This window comes from Mobula hypostoma, chromosome 1 (genome assembly GCF_963921235.1).
Source record: "Mobula hypostoma chromosome 1, sMobHyp1.1, whole genome shotgun sequence".
In the NCBI taxonomy this organism is placed as follows: Eukaryota; Metazoa; Chordata; class Chondrichthyes; order Myliobatiformes; family Myliobatidae; genus Mobula; species Mobula hypostoma.
In genome coordinates this window covers 227,300,492-227,327,279 of record NC_086097.1, presented here as the reverse complement: position 1 = coordinate 227,327,279, position 26,788 = coordinate 227,300,492, and the positions used below count along the sequence as shown (strand labels likewise).

The 26,788-nt window shown below is 40.0% G+C and overlaps 1 protein-coding gene across 1 annotated transcript in view; it reads right to left on the bottom strand.

Annotated features, from left to right (window-relative positions):
• Window positions 1–26,788, bottom strand: part of LOC134349574 (paramyosin) — a 674,039-nt gene that overhangs the window by 232,906 nt on the left and 414,345 nt on the right. The window contains exons 14-16 of the mRNA XM_063054149.1: window positions 25,217–25,339; window positions 23,405–23,689; window positions 17,125–17,371 (exon numbers count right to left, since the gene is read on the bottom strand). Of these exons, the coding sequence (XP_062910219.1) occupies window positions 17,125–17,371; window positions 23,405–23,689; window positions 25,217–25,339 (655 nt within the window). The remainder of the gene's footprint in view (window positions 1–17,124; window positions 17,372–23,404; window positions 23,690–25,216; window positions 25,340–26,788) is intronic.

Genomic DNA, 26,788 nt, shown 5'->3' with positions numbered 1-26,788 from the left:
AGATAAGAGCACATGGAATTACAGGAAAGATACCAGCATGGATAGAAGATTGTCTGACTAGCAGGAGGCAAAGAGTCAGAATAAAGGGGGCCTATTCTGGATAGTTACTGGGGTCAAGTGGTGTTCCGCAGGAGCTGGTATTGGGAATGCACCTTTTTACATTATATGCCAACTATCTGGATAACGGGATTGCTGTTTTACTTTGCTAAAATTGCAGATGATACAGAAGTTGGTGGAGGAGCAGGTAGTGATGAGGAAGAGGGAGTCTTCAGAAGGACTGGGACAGATTATGACAATGGGCAGATGGAATATAGTGTAGGGAAGTGTATGGTCATGCTCTTTGGCAGAAGGAATAAAGGTGTAGATTATTTTCTAATGGGGAGAAATTTCAAATATCTGAGGTGCAAGGGAACTTGGGAGTCCTTGTGCAAGATTCCCTAATGTTTAACCTGCAGGTTGAGTTGGTGGTAAGGAAGGCAAATACAATATTAGCATTCATTTCAAGGAAACTAAAATATGAGAGCAAGGATGTGATTCTGAAACTTTACAAGGCATTGGTCAGACTGGAGTATTGTGAGCAGTTTTGGGTCCCTTTCTCTAAGAAAAGATCTGCTGGCATTGGAGAGAGTCCAGAGGAGGTTCATGAGAATGATTCCGGGAATGAAATGGTTAACGTATGAGGAGCGTTTGATGGCTCTGTGCCTGGAGTTTAGAAGAATGAGGAGGGATATCACTGAAACCTAGTGAATATTGAAAGGATGCTGAATACTGTGGACATGGAGAGGAGGTTTCCTATAGTGGGTGAGTGTAGGACCAGAGGGCACAGCCCCAGAATAGAGGGACGTCCATGTAGATCAGAGATGAAAAGGAACTTTTTTAGCCAGAGGATGGTGAATCTGTGGATTTAAATTCCACAGACAGCCGTGAAGGCCAGGTCATTGAGTATATTTAAAGCAAAGGATGATAGGTCCTTGGTTAGTCAACACATCAAAGGTTATGGGGAGAAGGCGGGAGAAAGGGGTTGAAGGGGATACTAAATCAACAATGATGGGATGGCAGAGCAAGCGCGATGGGCCGAGTGATTTAATTATGCTCCTATGTCTTATAATCTTATGGGCTATATTCCCATCAATTTTTCCCATAAATAAACTTCACAATTTACAATTGCCAACCAACTAGTACAATTTTGTTTTGTAGGAAGAAACTGAAACATCCAGGAGAAACCAATGCAGTCACAGGCAGAATATGTAAACTCATAAATGCTGTAACTCATAAAACCTGAGGCCGGGACTGAAACTAAATTTAGCGGTTGTAAGCCACACCAGTGGGCTGCCCCTCCACCAATGTGGATATCAGTGATGCAGGAGATTTCTGCTTAGAATAATATTTTGTGTATGTTTTGCTGCCTAAGAGAAGATAGTGACGGAGCTTGCACATAGCAGGGGTTTGGCAGGTTTCCACTAAAGTCTGGTGTACTGTATTCAAACCTTCTACTATTGCAGTTGTGGGCACTGCAGCTCTCCAAGAGCCCACACCCCACCTCCCTTGCCCCACTACAATGTCATTAAGCAGCAATGTCATGGCTAGTAATGAACTCCTTACAGTTGGCGATCTCCAATACAAACATTCATATTCCAAAACCAATGAACTTTACAAGCTAAGTTTCTTCAAGAAATAATTCCAAATGTTGGCAATTAAATAAATAAGTAAATGTTACTAGAAGTTTAATATAGGTTCTTATCATTTATTGCTTATAAAATACGGTAACACATCATACCGCAGATGCACAAAAACACAATGGATTTATAATCTGAATAAAGCTTCCTCCAAGAGATCCTTTAGCTGCATCTTAAGGACAGAGAGGCATCAGAAAAGTTGCAAAGGAGGTTTACAAGAAAGGCAATAATACTGGGAGATGGCCCCAGAAACATGAATAGTGGTCTCCTTCCTCTCAGATAGTTGGAAGGGTGATTAGGCTGGATCAGAGAGAGATTCAAGATTGTTTAATGTCATTTCCGGGACACAAGCGAAAGGAAAACAAAATAATTGTTACTCTAGATCTGATGCAGCACAAAAAAGCACAATATGATAAAGAACACAATAATAAAAAAGTACAATAAATATAAACGATAAGATAGCTTATATACATAGACTAAAAGACCACAAGGCATTGGAACAGAATTAAGCCACTTGGCACATCAAGACTGCACTGCCATTTCATCCATTTCCCTCTGAACCCCATTATCCTGCCTTCTCCCGGTAACTTTTCACACCCTGACTTATTAAGAATAAATCCACCTTGCCCGTAACTCAATGCCCTGGCCTCCACAGCAACCTGTGGCAATGAATTCCACAGATTCACCACTCTCTGACTTTGGCCCATTTTATTATGTTTCTTCAAGTATCCCGAAACCGCATCCTTAATAATAGACTTCAACATCTTCCCAATCATTGAAGTCAGGTTAACTGGCTTATAATTCCTTTTCTTCTGCCTTTTTCTCTCCTCAAAGAGTGAAGTGACATTTGCAATTTTTAGTCCTCCAGAACAATGCCAGAAACTAGAGTTTCTTGAAAAACCATTACTAATGCCTCCACAATCTCTTCAGCTACCTTTTCAGAACCCTCAGGTGTCGTCCATCTGGTCCAGATGATTTATCTACCTTTTGACCTTTCAGATTCCCAAGCACTTTCTCCCTGGTAATAGAAACTGCACTCACTTCTGCCCCTTGACACTCTCAAACTTCTGGCATACTTCGAGTGTCTTCCACAGTGAACACTGATGCAAAATACTTAATCAGTTCATCTGCCATTTCCTTGCCCCCCATTAATACCTTTCCAGCATCATTTTCCAGTGGTCCTCAATCTACTCTCACTTTTCTTTTACGCTTCATATGTCTGAAAAAATCTTTTGGTATCCTCTTTGATATTATTGACTACCTTACCATCATATTTTATCTTTTCACTCCTTATGGCTTTTGTTGCCTTCTGTTGGTTTTTAAAACTTCCCAGTCCTCTAACTTCTCACCAATTTTTGCTCTCTTATATGCCCTCTGTTCTGCTTTTTGTTGATTTTGACTTCCTTTGTCACTCGTGGTTGCCTCACCCTGCATTTAGAATACTTCTTTGGGATGTATATATCCTGCACCTTCTGAATTGATCCCAGAAACACCAGACACAGCTGTTTTGCTGTAAAAAATGTAGCAAATGTGGAGAAGAACACAATTCTGCTCATGCAGGGTGTCCTGTATATAAGAAAGCTGTGGATGTACAGTGTGCTTGGGTGTAAATGGGCATATCATATGCAGAGGCTGTGTAGTAAGTCCAGAAGACAGTGTCAATGGGACCAACTAATACCAGAGTACAAATAGATTAAAGACATTGTGTGAAATACCTGATTTAACAAAGGACTCGTTGATTCTTGATAAACTGAAATTTCTCTCTTTCATGGCAGGTGTGGTAAATTATACAGCACAAACTATAGCAGAATAAAATTATGTTAAATGCTGCAGAAAAACATCTATAGATAAAAGACTTAACTCTTAAGTTATTAGTGATGCCATACAAGGAGGAGTAGATAATGTTCAGACTTCAAAGGAGTGTTGGTAATAGTTTTTCTAATCTTACAATGGAATACCAGAATTTAAGAAATTTATTGAAGATTTGCCAACTAAACCTGATGTTATATGTGTACAAGAAACCTTGTATTGAGATTGAAATGTGTTAAGTTTGGAATTTGATATTCATAAGGCCCAAGTTAACAATGAATCAGTAGTAGAAGTTTTCTTTGATGTAGAGAAAGATTACAATATGTTACGGACACAAGGGTTGCTGTTTAAACTGAAAAAGATAGGAATAGGTGGTAGAATGTTCAATTGGATTCAAGATATTTTATCAAAATCAAATTAAACCACATATAGATGCAGCTGAAAGAGTCACCATTCCTCTGGGGCCGAGGTGCAAAGCATACAAAATAGCAAGTAGACTTCAAAATAACAATATTCAAAATAGCAAGCAGCAAGCATATTCACTCAAAAAAACAAATATATATATTTGATGAGCGACAATGTCCAACAACTGATGGTACAATCTCCCGGTAGAGTACAGACGCAAGCAATCTAACCCATCATTCCACAGCAGGGCTGCACCGATGGGAGAGGACAGACCCCAGCCGAGCGCGGACACTATGCTGTAGTAATTCTGTGTCTCTCACCTGGTTTGCAGTAGCAGGCAAGCCCGAGGCTTGAGGCCTAGTTCTTGCTTCAATGGAGGTTACACAGCTCCCACGTCAACTGTCCCTCCAACAGACAAGGGTAACATGCCCACAGCAACTACCTTTATCCCTATCAAACAGAGTCCTGTGATCACAAGTGAAATGTCCAAGAAAATCTCTCACAGTTATACTGTGCCAACTTTGATGCTTCTGAGTAGCAAGTAGCAACACGGCCTGGAGCCAGGTCAGCTCCTCCAAATCCAAACTGGCTTCTCTGACATCACAGCGGGCTCCTCCGACATCATGGCGGGCTCCTCCAATATCCCTACTGGCTCCTTTGACACCTCGGACGGTGACTTCCCCAACATCTCGGCTGGCTGCCGACACCGGTCCAGCTACTCTGATCGACAAGCAGCTCTCTGATGGAGTAGCCCCACAGTACCTCAAGTTCTTGGAGTATAACTGTCTTTGGATTGTAAAAAACAAATTTTACAAAGAAAAAAGCACCTTTGGTTGGCCCCTGAGAGGCCGCTGTGTTTGCACATGCCACCATCTTACTGGAAGATCCCGAAAGGAAGATACAAGTTAGGGTGGGAACAACATTGTCTAAGGTGTATGAGATAGAGAATGGGATGCCACAGGAGAGTGTGTGTAGCCCATTACTTTTTTACATAATGGTTAAAGATATTTTCTTCAACGCTGACTCAGACCTTTCCAAATCATTATATTAGATCGGATTATTAGATTATGAAGACACGTAGTCCTCGTTTATTGTCATTTAGTAATGCATGCATTAAGAAATGATACAATGTTCCTCCAGAATGATATCACAGAAACACAAGACAGACCAAGACAAAAAAACTGACAAAAACCACATAATTATAACATATAGTTACAACAGTGCAAAGCAATACCGTAATTTGATAAAGAACAGACCATGGGCACGGTAAAAAAAAGTCTCAAGTCCCGATAGCCCCATCATCTCACGCAGACGGTAGAAGGAAAAAAACTCTCCCTGCCATGAACCACCAGTGCCGCAAACTTGCCGATGCAGGACTCTGGAAGCACCCGACCACAGCCAACTCTTGAGTCAGTCGGAAAACTTCGAGCCTCTGACCAGCCCTCCAACACTGAGCACCGAGCACCATCTCTGCCAAGCGCTTCGACCCCAGCCCCAGCCGCCAAGCAACAGGCAAGGCCGAGGATTCGGGGCCTTCCCTTCTGGAGATTCTCAATCGCACAGTAGCAGTGGCAGCGAAGCGGGCATTTCAGAAGTTTCTCCAGATGTTCCTCCGTGCTTCTCACGTCTATCTCCATCAAATCAGGATTGTGCACGGCATCCTACTTAACAAATACAGATATCATTTACCAGAGAGGCCGCGCGCGCTGCGTCACACCGCCATCTTCTCCTCCCTATGTTGATGATAGTGCAGTATGGAAAAGAAAGAGGAATATAAATTACAAACTAGAGAAAATCTGCAGATGCTGAAAATCCAAGCAACACACACAAAATACTAGAGAAGCTCAGCAGGCCAGGCAGCATCTTTGGAAAAGAGTACAGTTGCCGTTTCAGGCCAAGACCCTTTAGCTGGACTGGAGAGAAAAAGAGGAATATAAATTATATAGTTAGAAAGATTCAGGCAGCTATTAATGAAGTAGAGGAATGGAAACATTGGCAGGAGTTTAAATATTCTGTTGCAAGATCTTGTGATCTTACGGCCTTAAGTTATTTGTTTTCCTTTTAAAAGAAAAATTACACCCATAATTAATCTCAAGTTTAATGGTAAATCCATGAAACAAGAGTTAGAGATAAAGCTTCTAGGTATGTGGATGGACATGGAAGGTGCATATGATTAAAATTCTAGAGAAGCGTTTAAAGCCCTTCATGTGTTCAGGTGTTTTGTTGGGAGTGATTGGGGTGCAAGTAGGTGGTCAATTATAAAATGCATATTGCTTTAACCATATCTGTTTTTGATTAATGGATGTGTTGCTGATTGGTCAGCCTCACCAGCAATCTTAAAGCACCTAGATAAAGTTCAAGCTCAAACATTGAGCTTACATTGTGGTGCTATTAAATCATCCCCAATTTCAGCATTACTGATAGAAATAGGTCCCATTGACAGTAGTCAGCTGCAGATTTCAATGAACTAAGGATCAGGACTATAAACATGTATATTTTGTGTGATAGTATGTTTTACTGATATTCTGTTTGGGCTTATTATCTTGTAAATCCATGGACTGGGCCTCAAGCTGTGGCATCACACCAGATTGGTGAGGGACAGGGCCACTGCACTCCACCAGGGGCATTGTAGTCGTCTGAAGTTTTTGATGTGTATATTATGTGGTTGTATCTTTTTTCTGATATTCTATATGGGCTTATAGTGTTGTATGTGAATGGACCGGGCCTCAAGCCACAGTGCCTAGGGTTGTTGGGGGGGCAGTCCAGGCTAGAGGAGCTGGGCTTTATTATAGTCAACTGTGGATTGACGGTGCGAGTTTTTTAACTCTTTCATTGCATCGTTGTGAATTTTGTTTTGGTGTGTTGTTTGCGATTGTACGGTGTGAAGCATCTTTACATCTATGCAGAGTACAGTTTGCAATAGTTTATTGGGTTAATGTAAGAGGACATAAAGTCGGTCATCCAATATTGGCAACATTCAAAGACTGTTGGGAGCACTGCACTCATAAAGTCTTAAGTTTTGGATGGAGGGGAAATGAATCAGCACAAAATCCTGTGTTGTTTAACGTGTAACATGGTCCCAGTGGACGCTTTTCTGTTGCGTATGCATGGTTTTTTCCCTTTGCCTGTGATTTACTTAAGCCTTCAAGTAAAGATCAAGATGAAGAATGATTGTGTATCACTGGCACAGAGAGTTCACCTATCTCCTTACCTGCCCATCACCTCCCTCTGGTGCTCCTTCCCCTTCCCTTTCTTCCATAGAATTCTGTCCTTTCCTATCAGAATTCTCCTTCTCCAGCCCTTTATTTCTTTCATCAATCGACTTCCCAGATCTTTACTTCAACCCCCTCTCACTGCTCCTGGTTCCACCTATCACCTACTACCTTGTACTTCTTCCTCCCCTCCCCCTACATTCTTAGTCTTACTTCTCATCTTTTTTTTCTCGAGCCCTGTTGAAGGGCCTCGGCCTGAAACATCGACTGTTTACTCTTTTCCATAGATTTCCAGCATCTGCAGGTTTTCTCTTATTTGTTGTAGTTTCACATCAAAAGTTTGTTAGGAAATCACTGCCATTATAATGTATATGAATGCGTATTTGATGTTCTGAAAAGCATTAGACTTTTTGGTTTTTTGGGGGGAGAAATTTAGTGGGTATACTTCTTGTCTCTTTGCTGCACACTCCAACTCAGTAGTGGCAGATAAACTAATTATGTTGGTCTGTCAACTGCCATTAAACCTTACAAGGAAAAGAAGAGGAGGTTATGGAGGAGACTCAACTGGACCATAATAACAAACATGAATCAAGTAGTCATATGGCCTGTTTCTGCATTGCATCTTTCAGGAGATTACTGAAAATAAGTGTTTCGTCCTGAATCAGGGGTATTGATGCCAGTGCATTTGGCCAACATCGGTGCAGTCCTCGCCTTCTCTCAATCCTTCCTCTACCACCACCCTCTCCTCTCCTCACTCAAACCCCACTCTATTCTCCTTCCAGTCTCTCTTGTTATGACTTATTCTCTCCTCATCCTACTTTACACTCACTCTCTTAACTGTGTGACGAGAATACACATAAAATTAAGATGTTTGCTGGCCTGGGCTAGCATCAGTGACATCAGCAAGTGGTCTGCCACCTGCCCCCAGGGGAAGGAGAGATAAGGAACAATGGAGCAGCGTCTGGAGATGTGTAATGAAGGGACGGGGGAGAGAGAGCTGTCTGGAGCGGCTCCCCCCTTTGAACCCTGAACTGTTTGAAGTGGTGGACAGGCGATGCCCCAGCAGGGGGATAAAAAGGGACAGGTTCACTAAGGCAGGACACACACGCCACCCGAGGTAACGAGATCCTGGAAGCGGTACGCCTCTCACGAGTCGGTGGGAAGTATCAGACAACGGCCAGGGTGGAAAGGTACGATCAGCGGGAACCCGGTGTGTGTCCGCCCTTGCCTGGGTGCCGGGTTCACTGCAGAGGATCGACCGCATCTGGAGGAGGGGTCACAGTCGGTGACCTCAGGTGACATCACCAAGGACCCGCCCAAAAGCTGCTTGTGAGCCATCTCGCCGGTCTGTGAGTGAAGCTGTGTCTGAATGATCAGTTGTTCCTGTTCTCTCTCTCTCTCCCCCCACGTTGTCCGTCGCCATGGCAACGATTACTGCGAACTGAACTACTAAACTGGACTGAACTTTGAGTCACTTTGAAATTTGGTCATTTACCCCTAGACAACGATAGAGCTTGATTGATGCTGTTATCTTAATTCTGTGCACATGTGTGTTTATCATCGCTGAACTGTTGCATTTATTATCCTTTCGATTACTGTGTTGCTTGTTTCTTTAATAAAACTTTCTTAGTTCTAGTACTCCAGACTCCAACTGAGTGATCCATTTCTGCTGGTTTGGCAACCCAGTTACGGGGTACGTAACAACTGCTTCTCAGATCAAATGGCAACAGGATTCAGAGACCTGGATCATGTAGGGAAGGTCAGGTAAGAGAGGAACACTCCTGCCATTGAGGGATCAGGACAGAGAACTATTCCAGGTCTAATGTTGTATTGGAGGGAGGTTGTGCAGAGGGGAAGGAACCCTAACATAAGGGTTTTGGGAAAAGGCAAAGTGATGGAAGTAAGAGGGTGGTGTTGGTGGTGAAAGTAAGGTCCAAAATTTGAGGCATTGCGCTGGCCTGAAGGGATTTCCAGAAATCGGAATGAGACTTGTTTCCAAATGTTTTGTTTTTCTAGTAACATATCAGTTAACATGTTATATAAGTTCATTTGTGTTGATCACTCATGTTGATGTTGATTGACAGACATAAAATATTTGCATTAGAAAGCTTAGGTTTAATCACTGGGCAAGTCAAAGTGTTAGCAAACAAAGTGTTATTTGGCTACTCCTGAGCATGCACAGCCTTTTACATATTAATCTGTTAGCTCCAACCCACTGGCACTACACAGGTGAACTCCTTAAGGCTGATTTATACTTGTGTGTACTAGCTTGCGCTGTAGCCTACGCAAGCGGGCTATGCCATTGTGAGCATTTATACTTGTTCGTTGGTGTGTCTGCGTCGCTCTGAAATTCACTGCCAAAACGCTAGTTGGCGGAGGGGTTTCTATGCCACTGTGTTGAGTTTCGTCGTGTTGAAACTCAACACGAAGAAACTCAAACTTCAAACAATGGCGACTGAAACTGAAGGAGGGTGAATTTTCTGTGTTTGTCCGGCCACTGAGAGACATGGACGAGGAAATGCATTTCAAATACTTTCGGATGTCGGCAGGTAGATTTGATGATTTGGTTCATCGTCTCCAACCATTTATTTCGCATCAGTGTACGCACAGTATACTCAGACTGGCAATCACCATTCGAGTTTTAGCTTCAGGTGGAAGTTAACAGGCTGTAGCAGCTAGCTACAAACTGGCGTCAAGCACAGGGTCCTCCATAATTTCGGAGATCTGTAAAGCTTTATGGAAAGCATTGCAGCCAGAGTACCTTCCCTGCCCTTCAGTCGCCCAATGGGAAGCTATTGCAGTGTAGGAGGAAATGCAATGCTACCAAGCGGACCAATCACAGTTGTTGTGGTCTGCGTCGCCGCAAAGCGTAGTTACATTTTGGGAGAGGTGCGCGTCAGGCTACGTCATAGGGTACAGAGTAGGGTATGGCGTAGGGTAGCGGCTACGCCATACCTATGGCGTCGATTTGACATACAAGTATAAATTAGCCTTTAGTCTATCAGCACCATTCCTCAACATTTGGCAGGGAAATTTGCCTATCTGGGCTTCATTAGGTTAGTCCAGGTGCAAGTATAGTGGGCCTATTCAAGTGAAAGAATAAGGGTAAATTATCATTTTAATTGGTTTAACCAGATGAAGTATTTTAAATTGTTTTTAAGTGTGTGAATATTTGCATTTGTAAGAGTGAGTGGATGTTTATTAGTTTTATAAATTAATATTAATAATTTAATGAGTCTTGTAATAAGGTCCAAGTGGTTTTGAATGTAGCATTGAGGCAGAAGGCAGGACCCTATATTTCATATGACTGATCTTCTGGTGTTCTGCTAATAGGTCCAGGACCTGAAATCTTCCAGTTCCTGATGAAGGGTTTCAGCCTGAAATGTCGACTTTACTCTTTTCCAGAGAAGCTGCCTAGCCTTCTGAGTTCCTCCAGCATTTTGTGTGTGTTGTCCGAAATCTGATCTGTTTCTCTCTCCCTCGTTGCAGTCCGTCTTGCAGAGAAGATTCAGTACTTCTCGATTTGTCTTCAGATTTGCAGTCTCCACTGGACCCAACCTTAAGTGCCAAGATTGAGCTTTTATGTCTGAACAGAATGAATAGTCCTGTGGTTCAGGTTGAATTGGGATAGTTTCATTTAAATACATGCACTAATTGCCACTGCCTGATTTCATTTGAAATACAGATATTTATAAAAAAAAATTAGGAGGGAAAAAAGCTCAAATTGGCTTTGAGCAACAGGCTGCCTGCCCACAATCTCTCTCTCACTAGATTGGAATTGTCCTTTGCAACCCAACCAGATTTATACATAGATTAAGTCCTTACACTGCCTCCAGCATGTTGATCTACTAGGCCAAGGATGGTCCTGGATACTGAAGCCAGTGCAGACAGAGTAGGGTAGATGGACGTAACTGGCCACCTACTTTGAGCAATGAAAAAGCAGCTCAGTATTCTGGAACAGCTGTGGTCTCTGTTGATTGCCAATGGAAAGGGAAATTGGATGAAAAGTATTGTGGGTAGCCAACCAGCAACTGCCAGAATTTTACACAGTGATGAAAGTTAACATTGCTGTTTGGGTTGAAAATGTAGCTCATTTGATGCGGCCTTATGTAAGAAATGCAAAAAGAAATGCCATAGGGAAATGTCATATGGATATAAATAAAGACAACATATTCAATCTTGTCATTCAGATGGTTGTCACTTTTCCATCACTGTCCTAGTTGATAAAGATGAATGAGTCTTTACAAGTAAGAAAAACGCCACTGCAGATGAGATCAGTCTTGAAACCGAATTCAAAACCTGGCAGTACCTTACATGTTGATTATGACATATTTCATCACATTTTCTTATGAATTGGCAATATGTGAAGAGGTCTATGAGCTCAGTAAGCAAATACTCTGGCAGTGTTTAGTCAGGTCTCATGAGTAGGTTCTTGGCAGTGTGTGAAGCTGCAAATATCTGTAAAATATTACATTTACCTCATTTAAATGTAGCTACTTTAAATAAAAAATACATTTATTTTGGTAAAAAATCTCAACTATGCTTGTTAATTAAAGATAGATCAATAAATGGTGGCAGCAACTGCATGAGATTGTGTAAAGTGCTTCAAATTATATTGGTGTGTATTTCTGAGTTGGTTGTGTTGTTTAAGGGTTATTTGAAAACTACAGGGATGATAGAGACAAGAAGTGCTTTTTCTCCAGAACAAGCCCTTGAAATATTCAACAGGATGAGTCCACTACAATAGAAGGTATTTAAGTTAGTTTGATAGGAATATACTGTAGTAATTATGCCGCAGCAAAAGACAAAATGAGACCAGGTAGCAACAGTACATACTATTCAAGAGATAGAAGAAATTCAAAATTTATTCCACAGCCAGGACTGAAGAGGAGTATAAATATTGTACCCATTTTGCAGAAATATTTTCAATCCTGCACAAAATATTGAGAAAAATATTATTTTTGGAAGGTATAATTTCACGAGCAAAGACAAGTTATTGGAGAATGATACAATCAATAGAGAACAGCTCTCCAAACCCACCAAAATATTATCAGTTCCATACTGGTAGAAATGTTTAAAGATGGATTTGTGTATATAATTGCAGACTTGAGGGTGTAATAAGAAGTCTTTCGAGAAATTTAATTGACCTAGGAGAAAATAAGTGATGTTTGGCATGCATAAGAAGCATAGAAGTTTGATTACTAAGCTAACAGGAAACAATAAGAGTTCAGTATATAAAGGTAAAGAAGTCATCAGAATTTGACAGGAAAATAACTTCAAGTAGGGATACAAAACTCAAACAGCACAGGAATGCTAGAACTCTAAGAGGAAATATGAGTATCACAGGAGACAAGTGTGTCCTGCCTTTGATATTTCGGACAATCAAATTGCAAAGAAATGCTATGGAGGAAAAAAATCAAGTAGATATGAACAAGCAACCAGAACAGTTGATAAAGAACCAGGATCAATAGTTTTTGTTGCAATGAGGTCAGTCCTTATGGTTTAAATGATGAAATTTGTTACACTTAGAATCAAACAACTACCTGAGCTTTCAAATAGATATAGGAGTAACTTAATTTCATTTCACTTAAATAAGAATATAACTGTAAACTTGCCTAACCACTTACTATAATTGTGTGATCATATCAGATAGTGGAGTTCATCTTTAAGTTCTAAAAACAGATTTTATTGTTAGTTCAACTTAGTGATTACATAAAATAAGTTAGTCATAGACCCATAGAGTTATGCAGTAAAAAAAAATAGACACTTCATAGCCCATCATTATGAGATTAGAGATTATCTTTACTGTCACATGTACATTGAAACATACAGTGAAATGTGTCTGTACTGATCCCACTTCCCTGCATTAATTTCATGTTTCTCAATCTCATGCTCATTCAAGTATCTGCCAAGATGCCTCTTCATTATTGTTAATATTCCTTCCTCCATCATCTCCAGTGGCAGATCATTCCAGATATCAACTGCTTTTTGTGTGAAAAATTAACCCCTTAGATTTTTATTATCTCCTCCCTCTCAACTTCAACTTATGCTCTCTAGTTTCAGCTACACTTATATTGAAAATCAAAAGTGGAATCTATCTAATTCAATTTAATTTAATTCAATTCAAGATTAATTGTCATTTGCAGAATCTGTGGAGCTTATTCAATGGGCCAAATGGCCTAATTCTGCTCTTATATCTTATAGTTATTCAATAAGAATATTCATGAATACAGCCAAAAGAGTCTGCTTTACTCCGGAGCCAAGGTGCCAACAGTTACCCACAGCACAAAGCACATAAAGCACATATAAGATAGAAAGATAAAGCCACTCAATGAGAGTCCAAATTCAAACCAGTCAATGCTGCAAAAGTCTACAGGAGTCCTCAACAGAGCTTGTCTTCTGCCGATTGAACTGTGGGCAGCACTGACTCCAGCTTGGACGCTGCGTCACACCACCACCAGTGAAGCACACCAGCTCTGACACCTGTCTCCAACAGCTGTAAACGAGTGACTCTGCAGCTTGAGGCCTAGTCCTTGCACATACAAGACAGCAAGCACATATAGGATATCAGTAAAATACAACCACGCAAATTATATACATAATTCAGACCGAGTCCATTGTCAAGTGAACACTGGGGTGGGGGTGGAGGGTATAGCACCGATCTGTTTATCGTACAATTTTATATACCACTTTTGCCACCTTTCTACTTCTTTCACTTGAAGGAGAAGAAACCTAGCCTGTCCAATCCCTCTTAATAATCCATACCCTCCAATCCAGGCAATTTCCCAGAAGGACTGTACATTTTTGCACAGCACGACTCTCAGGCCTGTTTAGCATAGTATGTTTGTACATGGATATTATCAAATACAATAATTAAGAAGCAATGGATAGAACACCATCCACTGGAGTCACAATATTTGAGTTAAATAACTAAGTTATTAACAACAGATTGTCTGATGCCAATATACAGTTTTATGTTACATGACGATATTTAACAACTTAAACCTGAATTAAAACCAGACGCGGTGTATAATGCACCTTGTAAGGTGCAAGTAGCTCTAAGGGATGAACTATACGGTCTGCTGTTAAAAGACATCATTATGCACTGTCTACGTGATGAATAACAGGTTCAAAATGAGTGTTGACATCCAAGTTGAGATGACAGTTGACAACCTTGCGTACACTTAGCCAAAACTAAACCAGTTTTGGAAATGCCTACATTGATGTGATGGGAACTCTCTATGTATTGGAACTTGTTCAACATCAAAATAAATTTCTCCTTTAATCAGAAACACTGAAGTAAAGATTTAAGATGGAAAAATACAAAGTAGATCTGGAAAATATGCCAAGAAGTGGCACTGAAAAAATATTAAATAACAGACACTAGCACATCAATTCTTAGATATCATTTTGATAAGGAAGGCATATGTTTACAATCTGATGAATCTCAGTATGGACTTGGAGCAATAATGATGCAGAACAGACAACTAATTACCTAGGCAACAAGGACATCAACAGAAGCAGAGATGAAATATGCAATAGTCAAGAAGGAACTCTTGCCACTTTTGTCTGAGGTCAGCTTGAACAGAACATTTTCAGATGAGACAGTAAATGTTGAAACAAATAATCAAATGTTAGAGACATTTATTCTCAAAACACTAAATAATGTACTCAAGAGATTACAGAGGATGCTGTTGATATTACAGGTTTTCTCTGAAGGTACTGTACACAAATGGGATACACTGAGCAAAGCATACATGACGAAGGTTAATATCCAACGTTTTGTACAAGCCTGAAAGAAATTGATCACTGTGGAAGTCTTTCACGTGCATCCAGAGTATGGCTCAATCATAAAGCTGCAGATGATTAACATCAGGAGCAAATGTGGGTTGTTATTAAACCAGAAAGGGCTAGGGTCAAGTTAATATCGCTCTTTTGTCTTTGAACTTATCATGACACAAATTCTAATATTCAGAGCAACACTTCATGGTACCAATTGTATTGTATTAAGAGTTAATGGCAGTTGCTCATTCAGTATTTATCGGCTTAAAAATTGTATTTCTAAAGTATTATATTTTCCTATTGGCTAAAGTTGGCATTTAAGCTTGAATACTATTTTTCAAAATGCATTATTCGCTTTGCACAATGACATTTGCCAAGTAGCCTCCATTTCAACACAATACTGTGAAGAGATTTAGCAAATACTGGGATTGACTTTTGCAAGTTACATTGTCTTACTCTACCTGTTTGGAATTATTACACTAACTTTATTGAAGTGTCTGGACTTTTCAAAGAACTTCAAATACTGTTTGCTAGATTTAAAATACAAGGAGTGATTGATAAGTTCGTGGCCTAAAGTAGGAGGAGTCAATTTTAGAAAACCTAGCACATTTAGTTTTTGCTACATTTACACACTTAGTCCAGCGGTCATAGAGCATATGGATCTCTTCTTTGTAGAAGTCGGTGTCTTGGACCTCCAGAAGTGGTCCACAGCAGGGGTGATTGATACATTCGTGGCCTAAGGTAGAAGGAGATGAGTTATTAACTTCAAACTTTCTGCATTTTCACTCAAAGAGTTGAACTGCACATACATGTAACGAGAGCTGTATAACTCATCTCCTTCTACCTTAGGCCACAAACTTATCAATCACCCCTGTTGTGGACCACCTGGAGGTCCAAGACGCTCTTGTTCAACTCTTTGAGTGATAATGCAGAAAGTTTGAAGTTAATAACTCACCTCTTTCTACCTTAGGTCACAAACTTATCAATCACCCCTGCTGTGGACCACTTCCACAAAGAAGGGAGCCACATGCTCCACGACCGCTGGACTAAGTGTGTACACATAGGAGGGGACAATGTTGAAAAATAAATGTGCTAGGTTTTCTAAAATTGACTCCTTCTACCTTAGGGTACAAACTTATCAATCACCCCTCATACTAGGCATCCTAGTTATTGATAATAAATCACAATTTATATATGTACAGAATAATTAGCAGTGTCTGCTCAGAGATAAAGTTTTATAAACATGTGATATCTTCATCTTTATATACACAATCAAGTAATAAAGCTGAGGATGCTATCAAAGCTGTAAGAGACTATTTATAGAATGTGACAAGTGCAGTAAATCTTAATTGTTAGCTTAGTTAAACATGCACCATACGCTAAATCAAAGGAGTAGGAACAAGTCTTGCAGATAGTGGATAGTGGGTGCAAGACAGACTTCCTGATGCAGGTACATTACTACGTACTCAACATTTTACTGAGGAACAGACATTGACACTGAAACAATCGATTGAGGTAAGCAATATTCTGAAGTGCAGTAACTTATTGATTCTTTCAACTGTACAAAATCTCCAAAGCAAGTACAACTACTATAGCAACTGCTGTGGATTCAGTGAATGCTAGTTTTCGACTGAAGAAGTGGAAGCATCTGCTTTTATAATGCCTATTATGATTGGGTGTTTGTTTCAGTTTTTCAGAAAAATATAGAGATATGGTCACAGTGGTCAGTGCAGCCACAAAACTAGATTTGTTTATTTATCTGTCCTGATGAAGGTTTCAGCTTGAAACATCAACTGTAAATTCCTCTCCATAGATGCTGCCTGACTTGCTGAGTTCCTCCAGCAATTTTACAATTTGGATTTCCAGCATCTGCAAGATCCCATGTGTTTTCTTAATATATTTTTTTCCTAAGAGATTTTGAGTGTGTCTCCATGTGTGAAGTACAAAATATAACCTCTGTTAAAACTCCGAACCCCCACCTGAGTTTAATATAATACTTCAACTAACTTTAGATAAAAGTCAATATCTTTTTGTAACAAATCTTGAGTATGCACATACTTAAAAGGGAATTAATTAAAATAGCCAATTGATAATGCGAGTGACCACTAGGCATAATTGTCATAATCAACATGAAGTCTTCATGTCGTATATAAATTACTACATATTTCAAAACTATAGCAAGGCAAGCTAATGAACTATTTGTACCGTGATGTATCTTATTTTAGAAAAATAAAGTTTACCTTTCTCTCTGTACTGTTGATGGAGTCCCTGCAGTTCCTGGTTTAATTGCTGAATTTCAGCTCTTAGTATTGTATTTTCATTTTGAGTCTGAATCTTGTGAAACTGCAAATTCTGCAGTTTTATTTGCAGGTCTGTCACGATGTTGTCCAAAACCTTCATCTCTGACATTTTCTTTCTGACATTTTCTTGGGACTCCAGGAGTTCAGCTTCTCGTTTCTGCAGAAGGTCATCTCTTTCCCATATTGCCTATCACAACAGAAATTAAATACACTTTATCCACTAACTTTAAACAAAAGAAGCCTTTCAAAAGCACATGATGTTAACAATGGCCAAGATGGAGCATAAGAAATTATTGGGAGTTTAATTGGAGTAAGGGGAAACATGAGGCTATCAGGCAGGAACTTGGAAGCATAAATTGGGAACAGATGTTCTCAGAGAGATGTACGGAAGAAATGTAGCAAATGTTCAGGGGATATTTGCAAGAGTTCTGCATAGGTACGTTCCAATGAGACAGAGAAAGGATGGTAGGGTACAGGAACCATGGTGTACAAAGGCTGTTGTAAATCTAGTCAGGAAGAAAAGAAGAGCTTATGAAAGGTTCAAAAAACTAGGTAATGATAGAGATCTGGAAGAATATAAGGCTAGCAGGAAGGAGGATAAGAATGAAATAAGGAGAGCCAGAAGGGGCCATGAGAAGGCCTTGGCAGACAGGATTAAGGAAAACCCCAAGGCAAGTATGTGAAGAGCAAGAGGATAAGATGTGAAAGAATAGGACCAATCAAGTGTGACAGTGGAAAAGTGTGAATGGAAATGGAGGAGATAGCAGAGGTACTTAATGAATACTTTGCTTCAGTATTCACTACGGAAAAGGATCTTGGCGATTATAGGGATGACTTGGAGTGGACTGAAAAGCTTGAGCATGTAGATATTAAGAAAGAGGATAAGCTGGAGCTTTTGGAAAGCATCAAGTTGGATAAGTCATCAGGACCAGACGAGATGTACCCCAGGCTACTGTGGGAGGCGAGGGGGGAGATTACTGAGCCTCTGGTGATGATCTTTGCATCATCAATGGGGACAGGAGAGGTTCTGGAGGATTGGAGGGTTGCGGATATTGTTCCCTTATTTAAGAAAGGGAGTAGAGTTAGCTCAGGAAACTCTAGAGAGTGAGTTTTACTTCAGTGGTTGATAAGTTGATGGAGAAGATCCTGAGATGCAGGATTTATGAACATTTGGAGAGGCATAATGTGATTAGAAATAGTCAACATGGCTTTGTGAAAGGCAGGTCATGCCTTATGAGCCTGATTGAATTTTTTGAGGATGTGACTAAACGCATTGATGACGGTACAGCAGTAGATGTAGTGTATATGGATTTGAGCAAGGCATTTGATAAGGTACCACATGCAAGGCCTAATGAGAAAGTAAGGAGGCATGGGATCCAAGGGGACCTTGCTTGGTGGATCCAGAACTGGCTTACACACAGAAGGCAAAGAGTGGTTGTAGACGGGTCATATTCTGCATGGAGGTTGGTGACCAGTGGTGTGCCTCAGGGATCTGTTCTGGGAGCCCTACTCTTCATGAATTTTATAAATGACCTGGATGAGGAAGTGGAGGGATGGGTTTATAAATTTGCTGATGACACAAAGGTAGGAGGTATTGTGGATAGTATGGAGGGCTGTCAGGGGTTACAGCCGGACATTGATAGGAAGCAAAACTGGGCTGAGAAGTGGCAGATGGAGCTGAACCCAGATATGTGTGAAGTGGTTCATTTTGGTAGGTCAAATATGATGGCAGAATATAGTATTAATAGTAAGACTCTTGGTAGTGTGAGGATCAGAGGGATTTTAGGGTCCGAGTCCATGGGACACGCAAAGCTGTTGCACAAGTTGACTCTGTGGTTAAGAAAGCATACGGTGCATTCGCCCTCATCAATCGTGGGATTGAATTTAGGAGCGAGGTAATGTTGCAGCTATATAGGACCCTGGTCAGACCCTACTTGGAGTACTGTGCTCAGTTCTGGTTGTCTCACTACAGGAAGGATGTGGAAACCAAGAAGGGGTGGAGAGGAGATTTACAAGGATGTTGCCTGGATTGGGGAGCATACCTTATGTGTATAGGTTGAGTAAACTTTCTCTTTGGAGCGACGGAGGATGAGAGGTGACCTGATAGAAGTGTATTAGATGATGAGAGGCATTGATCGTGTGGATAGTCAGAGGCTTTTTTCCAGGGCTGAAATGGCTACCACAAGAGGGCACAGTTTTAAGTTGGTACAGAGGAGATGTCGGGGGTAAGTTTCTTACGCAGAGAGTGGTGAGTGTGTGGAATGGGCTGCCGGCGACGGTGGTAGAGGCTGATACAATAGGGTCTTTTAAGAGACTCCTGGGGAGGTACATGGAGCTTAGAAAAATAGAGGGCTATGGGTAACCCTAGGTAATTTCTAAGTTAAGGACATGTTCGGCACAGCTTTGTGGGCCAAAGGGCCTTTATTGTGCTGTAGGTTTTCTAAGAAATGTATTCCATTCAGCTCGTCGACCCTGTACTATTACAGTACTCCACTCAGCAGCTGTTAATATCATTCTGTGATATCAATATCCAATAAAAACTACAGTCAAGAAAATTTGTAATTGTTATCTTGCAAATGATTCAAAACACATAAAGTTGTAAACCTCTTCTTGATTAGCCTCAGCATACTCCCTCATACTCTATGTTTATGAATATTTGGAATTTAACTCTTTCATCCCCAACATAATTCAAAACTCAAAACATCAATGTTGAAAGAATACTACACTTTTAGAAATACCGGCTTTAAGATGAGATATTACACCAAGATCCCAGCTAACCACTCAGGTGGATGGAAAATATTCCATTGTACAATTCAAAGAGCAACAGAGGATTTTTTTTCAATATGTACCGTTGTTAAGGATCCGGCCTGAACACTGGGTTGAAGGGCCTCTGCTAGTAGCTGTGGATCACTACAGTCTTTAACTTCTGTTTTCTTTCACCTGGCCATGTGGGTTCTGGCCCAGCCCCTTTCTTTTTCTGACTTCTTCCAATTACCTGCTTGTCTCCTCATTTGCACCCACCTGTTTCTAATTTTTACTCATTATCCTGTCCATTTAAATCCTGCCTTGACCTGCATTTTCCGCTTAGCATTTTTAAGGGGTACAGGGTTTTTTTTATATAGGATATGACGGATAAACAGGAATAGGGTACTAGGATGGTCAAAGATGGGAGGGTAAAGTGTAGGTTTTTGTGTGCGTGCGCATGCGATTGGGTGAAGGGATTTAGAATATATGTCTAGTGCACATTCCGGAGCAGAGGGTGGTGGTAATGCACCATTAAGCTGGATGCTGACCGCCGTAAAACAAGATACAGACAGACAGACAGCATTTTCTGCTGGTTCATCCCAGTTCTGACCTGTGTCGTTCTAGCCTGTCATTGTGACTTCTGCCCACTGATTTTGCCTGATTCTGTGTTTTGGATTTTGCCCATTCTTAGACCTGATTTTTGCCTGTGCGCTCTGGATTGTCTGCCCTCGCCTGACCGCCCTTCCTGGTAAGACCTCTGCCTGCCATTTCAGATTCGTGCCTGCCTTCTGTTTTTGAAAGACTGTTGCCTTTGTGCTCCCTAATAAATCCTGGTGAAGAAGTATCCACTTGAGTCCACCAAAACCCGACAACTGTTCAGCTGATATCCATAAAGTTATTCATGTCATTTTTTTATTGCTTCATGCAATGTGACCACTGTGTAAACTATTTGTTTTGAAACAAAAGGTAGATATTTTTATTAATAATGGTTTCAAGGAATTTTAAACAACAATGGGTTGTTTAATGGGTTCAAAAGTACAGATCACTTTTAGCTAAATTAACAGTGGAAGAGTCTCTTTGCTTTCTGAAATATCCTTCCATCAATCCCATGTTCTACAACTCATGGTCCAACCCTTCTTTTTAAAATTAGTAAGTGTAACTGAGCAAACTTTTGTTCTTTTTTATTCATGCCGGCTGGTGGCGTAGAGGCATCAGCGCTGGACTTCAGGGTGAGAGGCCCCGAGTTCGAATCCAGCTGGCTCCCTTGCACGCTCTCCATCCATACCTGGGTTGAGTGTCGAGCTAACAACTCGACCTCGTTAAAAAAAAAACCAGGGGGATGGGCTCCGCCAGATTTCAGATGCCCAAGACACGCTGAACGATGAGCATACCAAAAAGATCGGTGCAAAGCTTGTCATAACGGCGCCCTGAAGACTCCACCAGGAGTTAAGGGCGCCCGTGCGTACGTGCCCACACACACTCATTCAAGTCAGTCATGGCAATGTGACACTCTGTTATTACACCTTTGAATTCAGTGCTAAACATCTGAGAAATACCCAGTGCTCAAACTATGTCTAATTGACTGTTTCAAAATTTAGTTTACTATACATGATATACCATGGAGAAGTCTTCCAAAATTTTGCATTACTGCAGTAACTTTTGCATCACAGTTCTTGGCTGTGGGCTGTCCAACTGGAGGGTAGGTCAATCAAAGTTTTTGCTCAGTGGTATAAATTTCAGGAGGAATGGTGTTTCCAAATTGCCTTTGGATCCCATGATGTTACATGACATCAGATCAAACGGAGGCAAGGTAATCTCAACGATTAATTAAGGCATACGTTAGTCTTGCGAGACCATGGATCTGCGCCTGGAAAGTCTTCACTCTCCAGGGCGCAGGCCTGGGCAAGGTTGTATGGAAGACCAGCAGTTGCCCATGCTGCAAGTCTCCCCTCTCCACGACACCAATGTTATCCAAAGGAAGCGCATTAGGACCCATACAGCTTGGTACCAGAGTCGTCGCAGAGCAATCATTAAGTGCCTTGCTCAAGGACACAATACGTTCCCTCGTCTGGGGCTTGAACTCACGACCTTCGGGTAGCTAGTCCAAAGCCTTAACCACTTGGCCATGTGCCCACGTGCCCAACTTGATTACTATCTACCAAAGATGCAGAATGCATGCTGGGTAGGAAACTGATCCACAAGCATCTCAACTGTCTCGTCTGGCATTCAGAATACCTCCTCAGCAGGTGATGAGCAAACCAACATGTGGGATAAATGTACCTGATTTCATCCTCACCAATCTACCTATTACAGATGCATCTTTCTGTAACACTATTAGCAGAATTAATTGCTGTATAGTTCTGTTACCTCATTTTCATATTGACTGCATCCTTCAATTCCTTGTGTGGCTTCATGACTAAATTGAATGGGTCATATTCATAATGGATTTTGTGGCTCAAAACTGGCTATCAATTGTGTTGTCAAAGTCAAAGTTGAGTTTATTGTCGTATGCACAAGTAAACGCATGCGCAGGTGCAATGAAAAACTTACTTTTGGCAACATCACAGGCACACAGCATCATGAGCAGCATTCATAAGGGAAAAAAACATAAATTAAACATAAGTTATACACAATTTTTAGAAGGAGAAAAACAAATTGAACAGAATTCCACGTCCATTTGTAGTGCAAGTAGTCATTATATTGCTGTTAGAGAGGTAGGGTTAGTGTATCGCAGGCTGGCTCAAGAACTGAATGATTGAACGGCTGTTCTTGAACCCGTGATGTGGGATATCAGGCTTCTGTATCTCTCGTCTAATGGAAGCTGAGATGATGGGCATGATATGGATGCTGGGGATCTTCGATTACAGATGTTGTAGGTTTTCCATTTTCCATCTAATTACACAGGGTTCAAGCATCAAAAAGTAATGTTTCTTTTAAACCTCAGTAAAAATATTGGCTTGCTGCTGATGTTTAAATGGCATGTACCAAATCAAAGCTCTGTATTTGACTGAACTACTTGAGTCTCTGGCGTTGCATGCAGATTGGCTGAGACCAAGGTGTTGTGTGAGGCTTAGAACATTGGCCTTTAATATATGGATTAATTAAGAGTCAGGATGGGTTGTAGCAGGAAGCAACACTGTGTGAGGTGTGAGGTATTGAGCTAGCAAGATCTGGCCCAACAACTAAGGAAGCCAGGGAATGAATAACTAATAATGTAGCTGATACACCAGCTAAATTTTCATCATTATCCAACCTTAACTGTATTAGAGGCAACACATTTATTTTGCCTTTGAAATTATATCATTTTTTTGCTTATGGGTTAGAAAAATCAATTCTATTGCAAATACTCTTGAGGGTTCTTCTGATTAATCATTGAAACTTCAGCACTGATTTGCAAAATTACAGGGAAATTGGTCTTTCACTAAAGTTTCAGTGAGTATTTGAAGAATTTTCATTAGCGAACATGTCAACAGACCTGATGCATTTGGTTGCAGCTTTTCTGGGAATCTGCGAGGTTGCTTTCGAGTTGGGTAATTTGCTTTTGCAGTTGTACAAGTTCCAGCTTGTGTTTATTTTCGGAATCTGCTGCATTCAGATTAAGATTTTCCAAAGCTTGTTCAAGTTTTTCCACTTCAAGGACACAATTCTTTTGCTGATTGTCAGATTTTGTTATTTCTTCTCTGAGATCAAGTATTGTTTGTTCACATTCTCCAATTCTACTATTTTTTTCATTACAAGTACTTTTCATCAATTCAAGTTCCTGGCAAACACAAGATAAAACATGAAGGTTAAAACAGAACAAAGGGACAATCAAACCCATTTTCTGAATAATAATGTGTAAAATATCAGAATTAGTACATGATAATTATAAAAGTACAGCTGATTATGAGTAATAAATGACTTTGTTTTTATAAGTACATAATAGTCACTTGTTAAGTGATGTTTGTATAAAGCTTGCCAAATTGATAAAATTACTCATATGCCTGTTCCAGAAATATAAAATTCCCTTAAGTGACTCATTATTGTCTCATGCATTCTATAATTTTATTTTACTTAAACAGCAAGGTCAGATTTGAAGACGCAAATCATGTACCATGTATCGGCCGGAGAGTTTATATTCTGCCTGATTTACTTTACTATTTAAGAGTAATTCAAAGAGAAAGAAAATGAAACAGGATATAAAATGACGGGCTGGTTTGTATTACTGCTCAATCTCACTCCAATGAATATTATCAAGTTAATCATATTCAAACTATATTTATTATAGAAATGAGAATTTAGATGTGAGACTCATTTTTGCATGAGATGCACATTATATCAGATTGTACTTAAGTATTTCTTAATGCTGATACAAGGATGTAACATACCAAGAGTGGCCAGCAGTGCGAATTTAGCTACCATTTTTTATTCTGGTATTGGTATTGGTTTATTATTTATTATTGGTACATATATACAGTGAAAAGCTTGTCTTATATACTGTTCATGATGCATTGAGATAGAATATGGTAAAACAATTACAATGCAGAATTAAGTATAAAAACTACAGAGAAAGTGCAGTGCAGATTAACAATAAAGTGCAAGATCATAACAATGTCGATTGTGAGCATCGTGATAAACTGGCCTGCCTTATAAATCCATCTATATTTTAGTCTATACCCTGTTGGAATCACATTGAAACTATTCATATCCTTTCCATGCAGAGCTCTCATGGAGCCAAGGAAAAAAAGTTCTCATCAGAAGACTGCCCAGAACAGGTTTTGATGTCAAAAAATAATGTGTCACAATGTATCCTTTTCAAAGAGTTAAAACCAATATTGGAAAGATAAAATAGCAGTTTCAAATCAATTGTGTTTATCCTTGACTCAAAGTTAGCTATTTTTTATATGTCTCTAAAGAAGCAAAAAACATTTTAAATGAAACAGATATTAGAAGAATTATATGAAAAAATAGGAGGCACTCCCTAGTGGAAATTCAGTTTTAAAGAAAACATTTCTAGAATAATTTAAATATGAATGACACACCTAAAGAAGAACATTTATGAATCGGACACAGAATTTTATCATGACTTGAACCCTCACTGGTCATATAATCCGAAAGTCTGGGCAAGTACCTGTGGTTTAATGAATACATTTTAGTTAGAAATGATGTAACCTTCTATTATTTTGTTTATCCTCTATTATTTAGAGTGGAAGCTACAATAAATTACTAATAGTATTGTGTAGCTAAAATAAAGTTCAATTCTTTATTGGTTCTCTTTTATTATTCAGTTGTTTAGTGCAAAACTGACCTTCTCTAGGTGTTTAACAAGAGCAACCTGTCCATCATATTCTTCATTGGAATGACCATGGTTGATCCGATACTGTGTTAAGCATGACTGGACTTGTAGAATTTCTTCATCTTTTTCTGCAATCTAAACAATAAAGCATAAATAAATAGTATGGAATAAAAATTGGTGACATTTCCTGTAACTGATACAATTATTTCCTACTGTGCTTCTTTACGATGATTTAATTTTAACAATTCAGTTTACAACATTTCGGTCCTGATATCCTAATGTTTCCAAGAGCTTCAAATATAGTGCAATGAATCACCTCTGCTCTGCTACCATTCCAAGATCCTTTTTTCCCAGTAACCATACTTAGTAATCATTTCCTCTAAGTTCTGTACATTTCTGTCACTCTCCAAAGGCTCTCACATCTCAAGACTATTGTTGGAACACTTTTAAGTTCTTAATATTTCCGTGCCACATAAGGTGCACATCCTTTGTCATTACACTCAGAGCAGTGAACTTCTAACACACTCCGAAATCATTCCTGACCCAGTATTATTAATAGCAGCATCATTTCAATACCATTGCACAGAATGGACCTAACTACACAACTTTTTCTTCACACCTTCTTAGGTGGATTCCAGATGGATACTGTATGTAATAGTGTTTATGACACTACTGTTATTGGCTGAATCAAAGATGGTGATGAATCAACATAGAGAATGGAAATCTGGCTGAGTGGTGCCACAACAGCAGCTCCTCACTCAATGTCAGCAAGACCAAGGAGCTGATTATTGACTACAGGAGGAGGAAACTGGAGGTCCATGAGTCAGTCCTCATTGGGGGATCAAAGGTTGAGAAACTCCGCAACTTTTAAGTTCCTTGGTGTTATCATTTTAGAGGATCTTTTACTGGGTCCGGCGTGTAACTGCCATTACAAAGTAAGCACTGCAGCGTCTCAATTTTCTTAGAAGTTTGTGAAGATTTGGCACATTGTCTAAAATTTTGATGGATTACCATCGATGAGAAGTGGAGAATATCATGATTGGTTGCATCAGGGCCAGGTATGGAAACACCAATGCTCTTAAAAGAGAAAGCCACAAAAAAGCAGTGGATACAGCCCAGTCCATTATGGGTGAAGCCCTCCCATCTATTGAGCCACATCTACAAGGAGAGCTGTTGCAGGAAAGCAACGTCCATCTTCAAGGATCTCCACCATCCAGGCCATTCTCTCATCCCACTGCTGCCATCAGGAAGGAGGTACAGAAGCCTCAAGACCCACACCACTAGGTTCAGGAACAGTTATTGAACAACAGGGGATAACTTCACTCACTCCATCACTGAACTGTACCCACAATCCATCACTTTCAAGGACTCTTCATCTCATGTGTTTGATATTTATTGCTTAGTTATTTATTATAATAATAATTATTGGTGTTATTATTTAATTTTTGTATTTGCATAGTTTGTTGTCTTTTGCAAATTGGTTGTTTATCCAACATTGATTCTAATGTGTTTCTTTGTATTTACTGTGAATACCTGCAAGAAAATTAATCTCAGGGTCATATTTGGAGACATAAATGTCCTTTG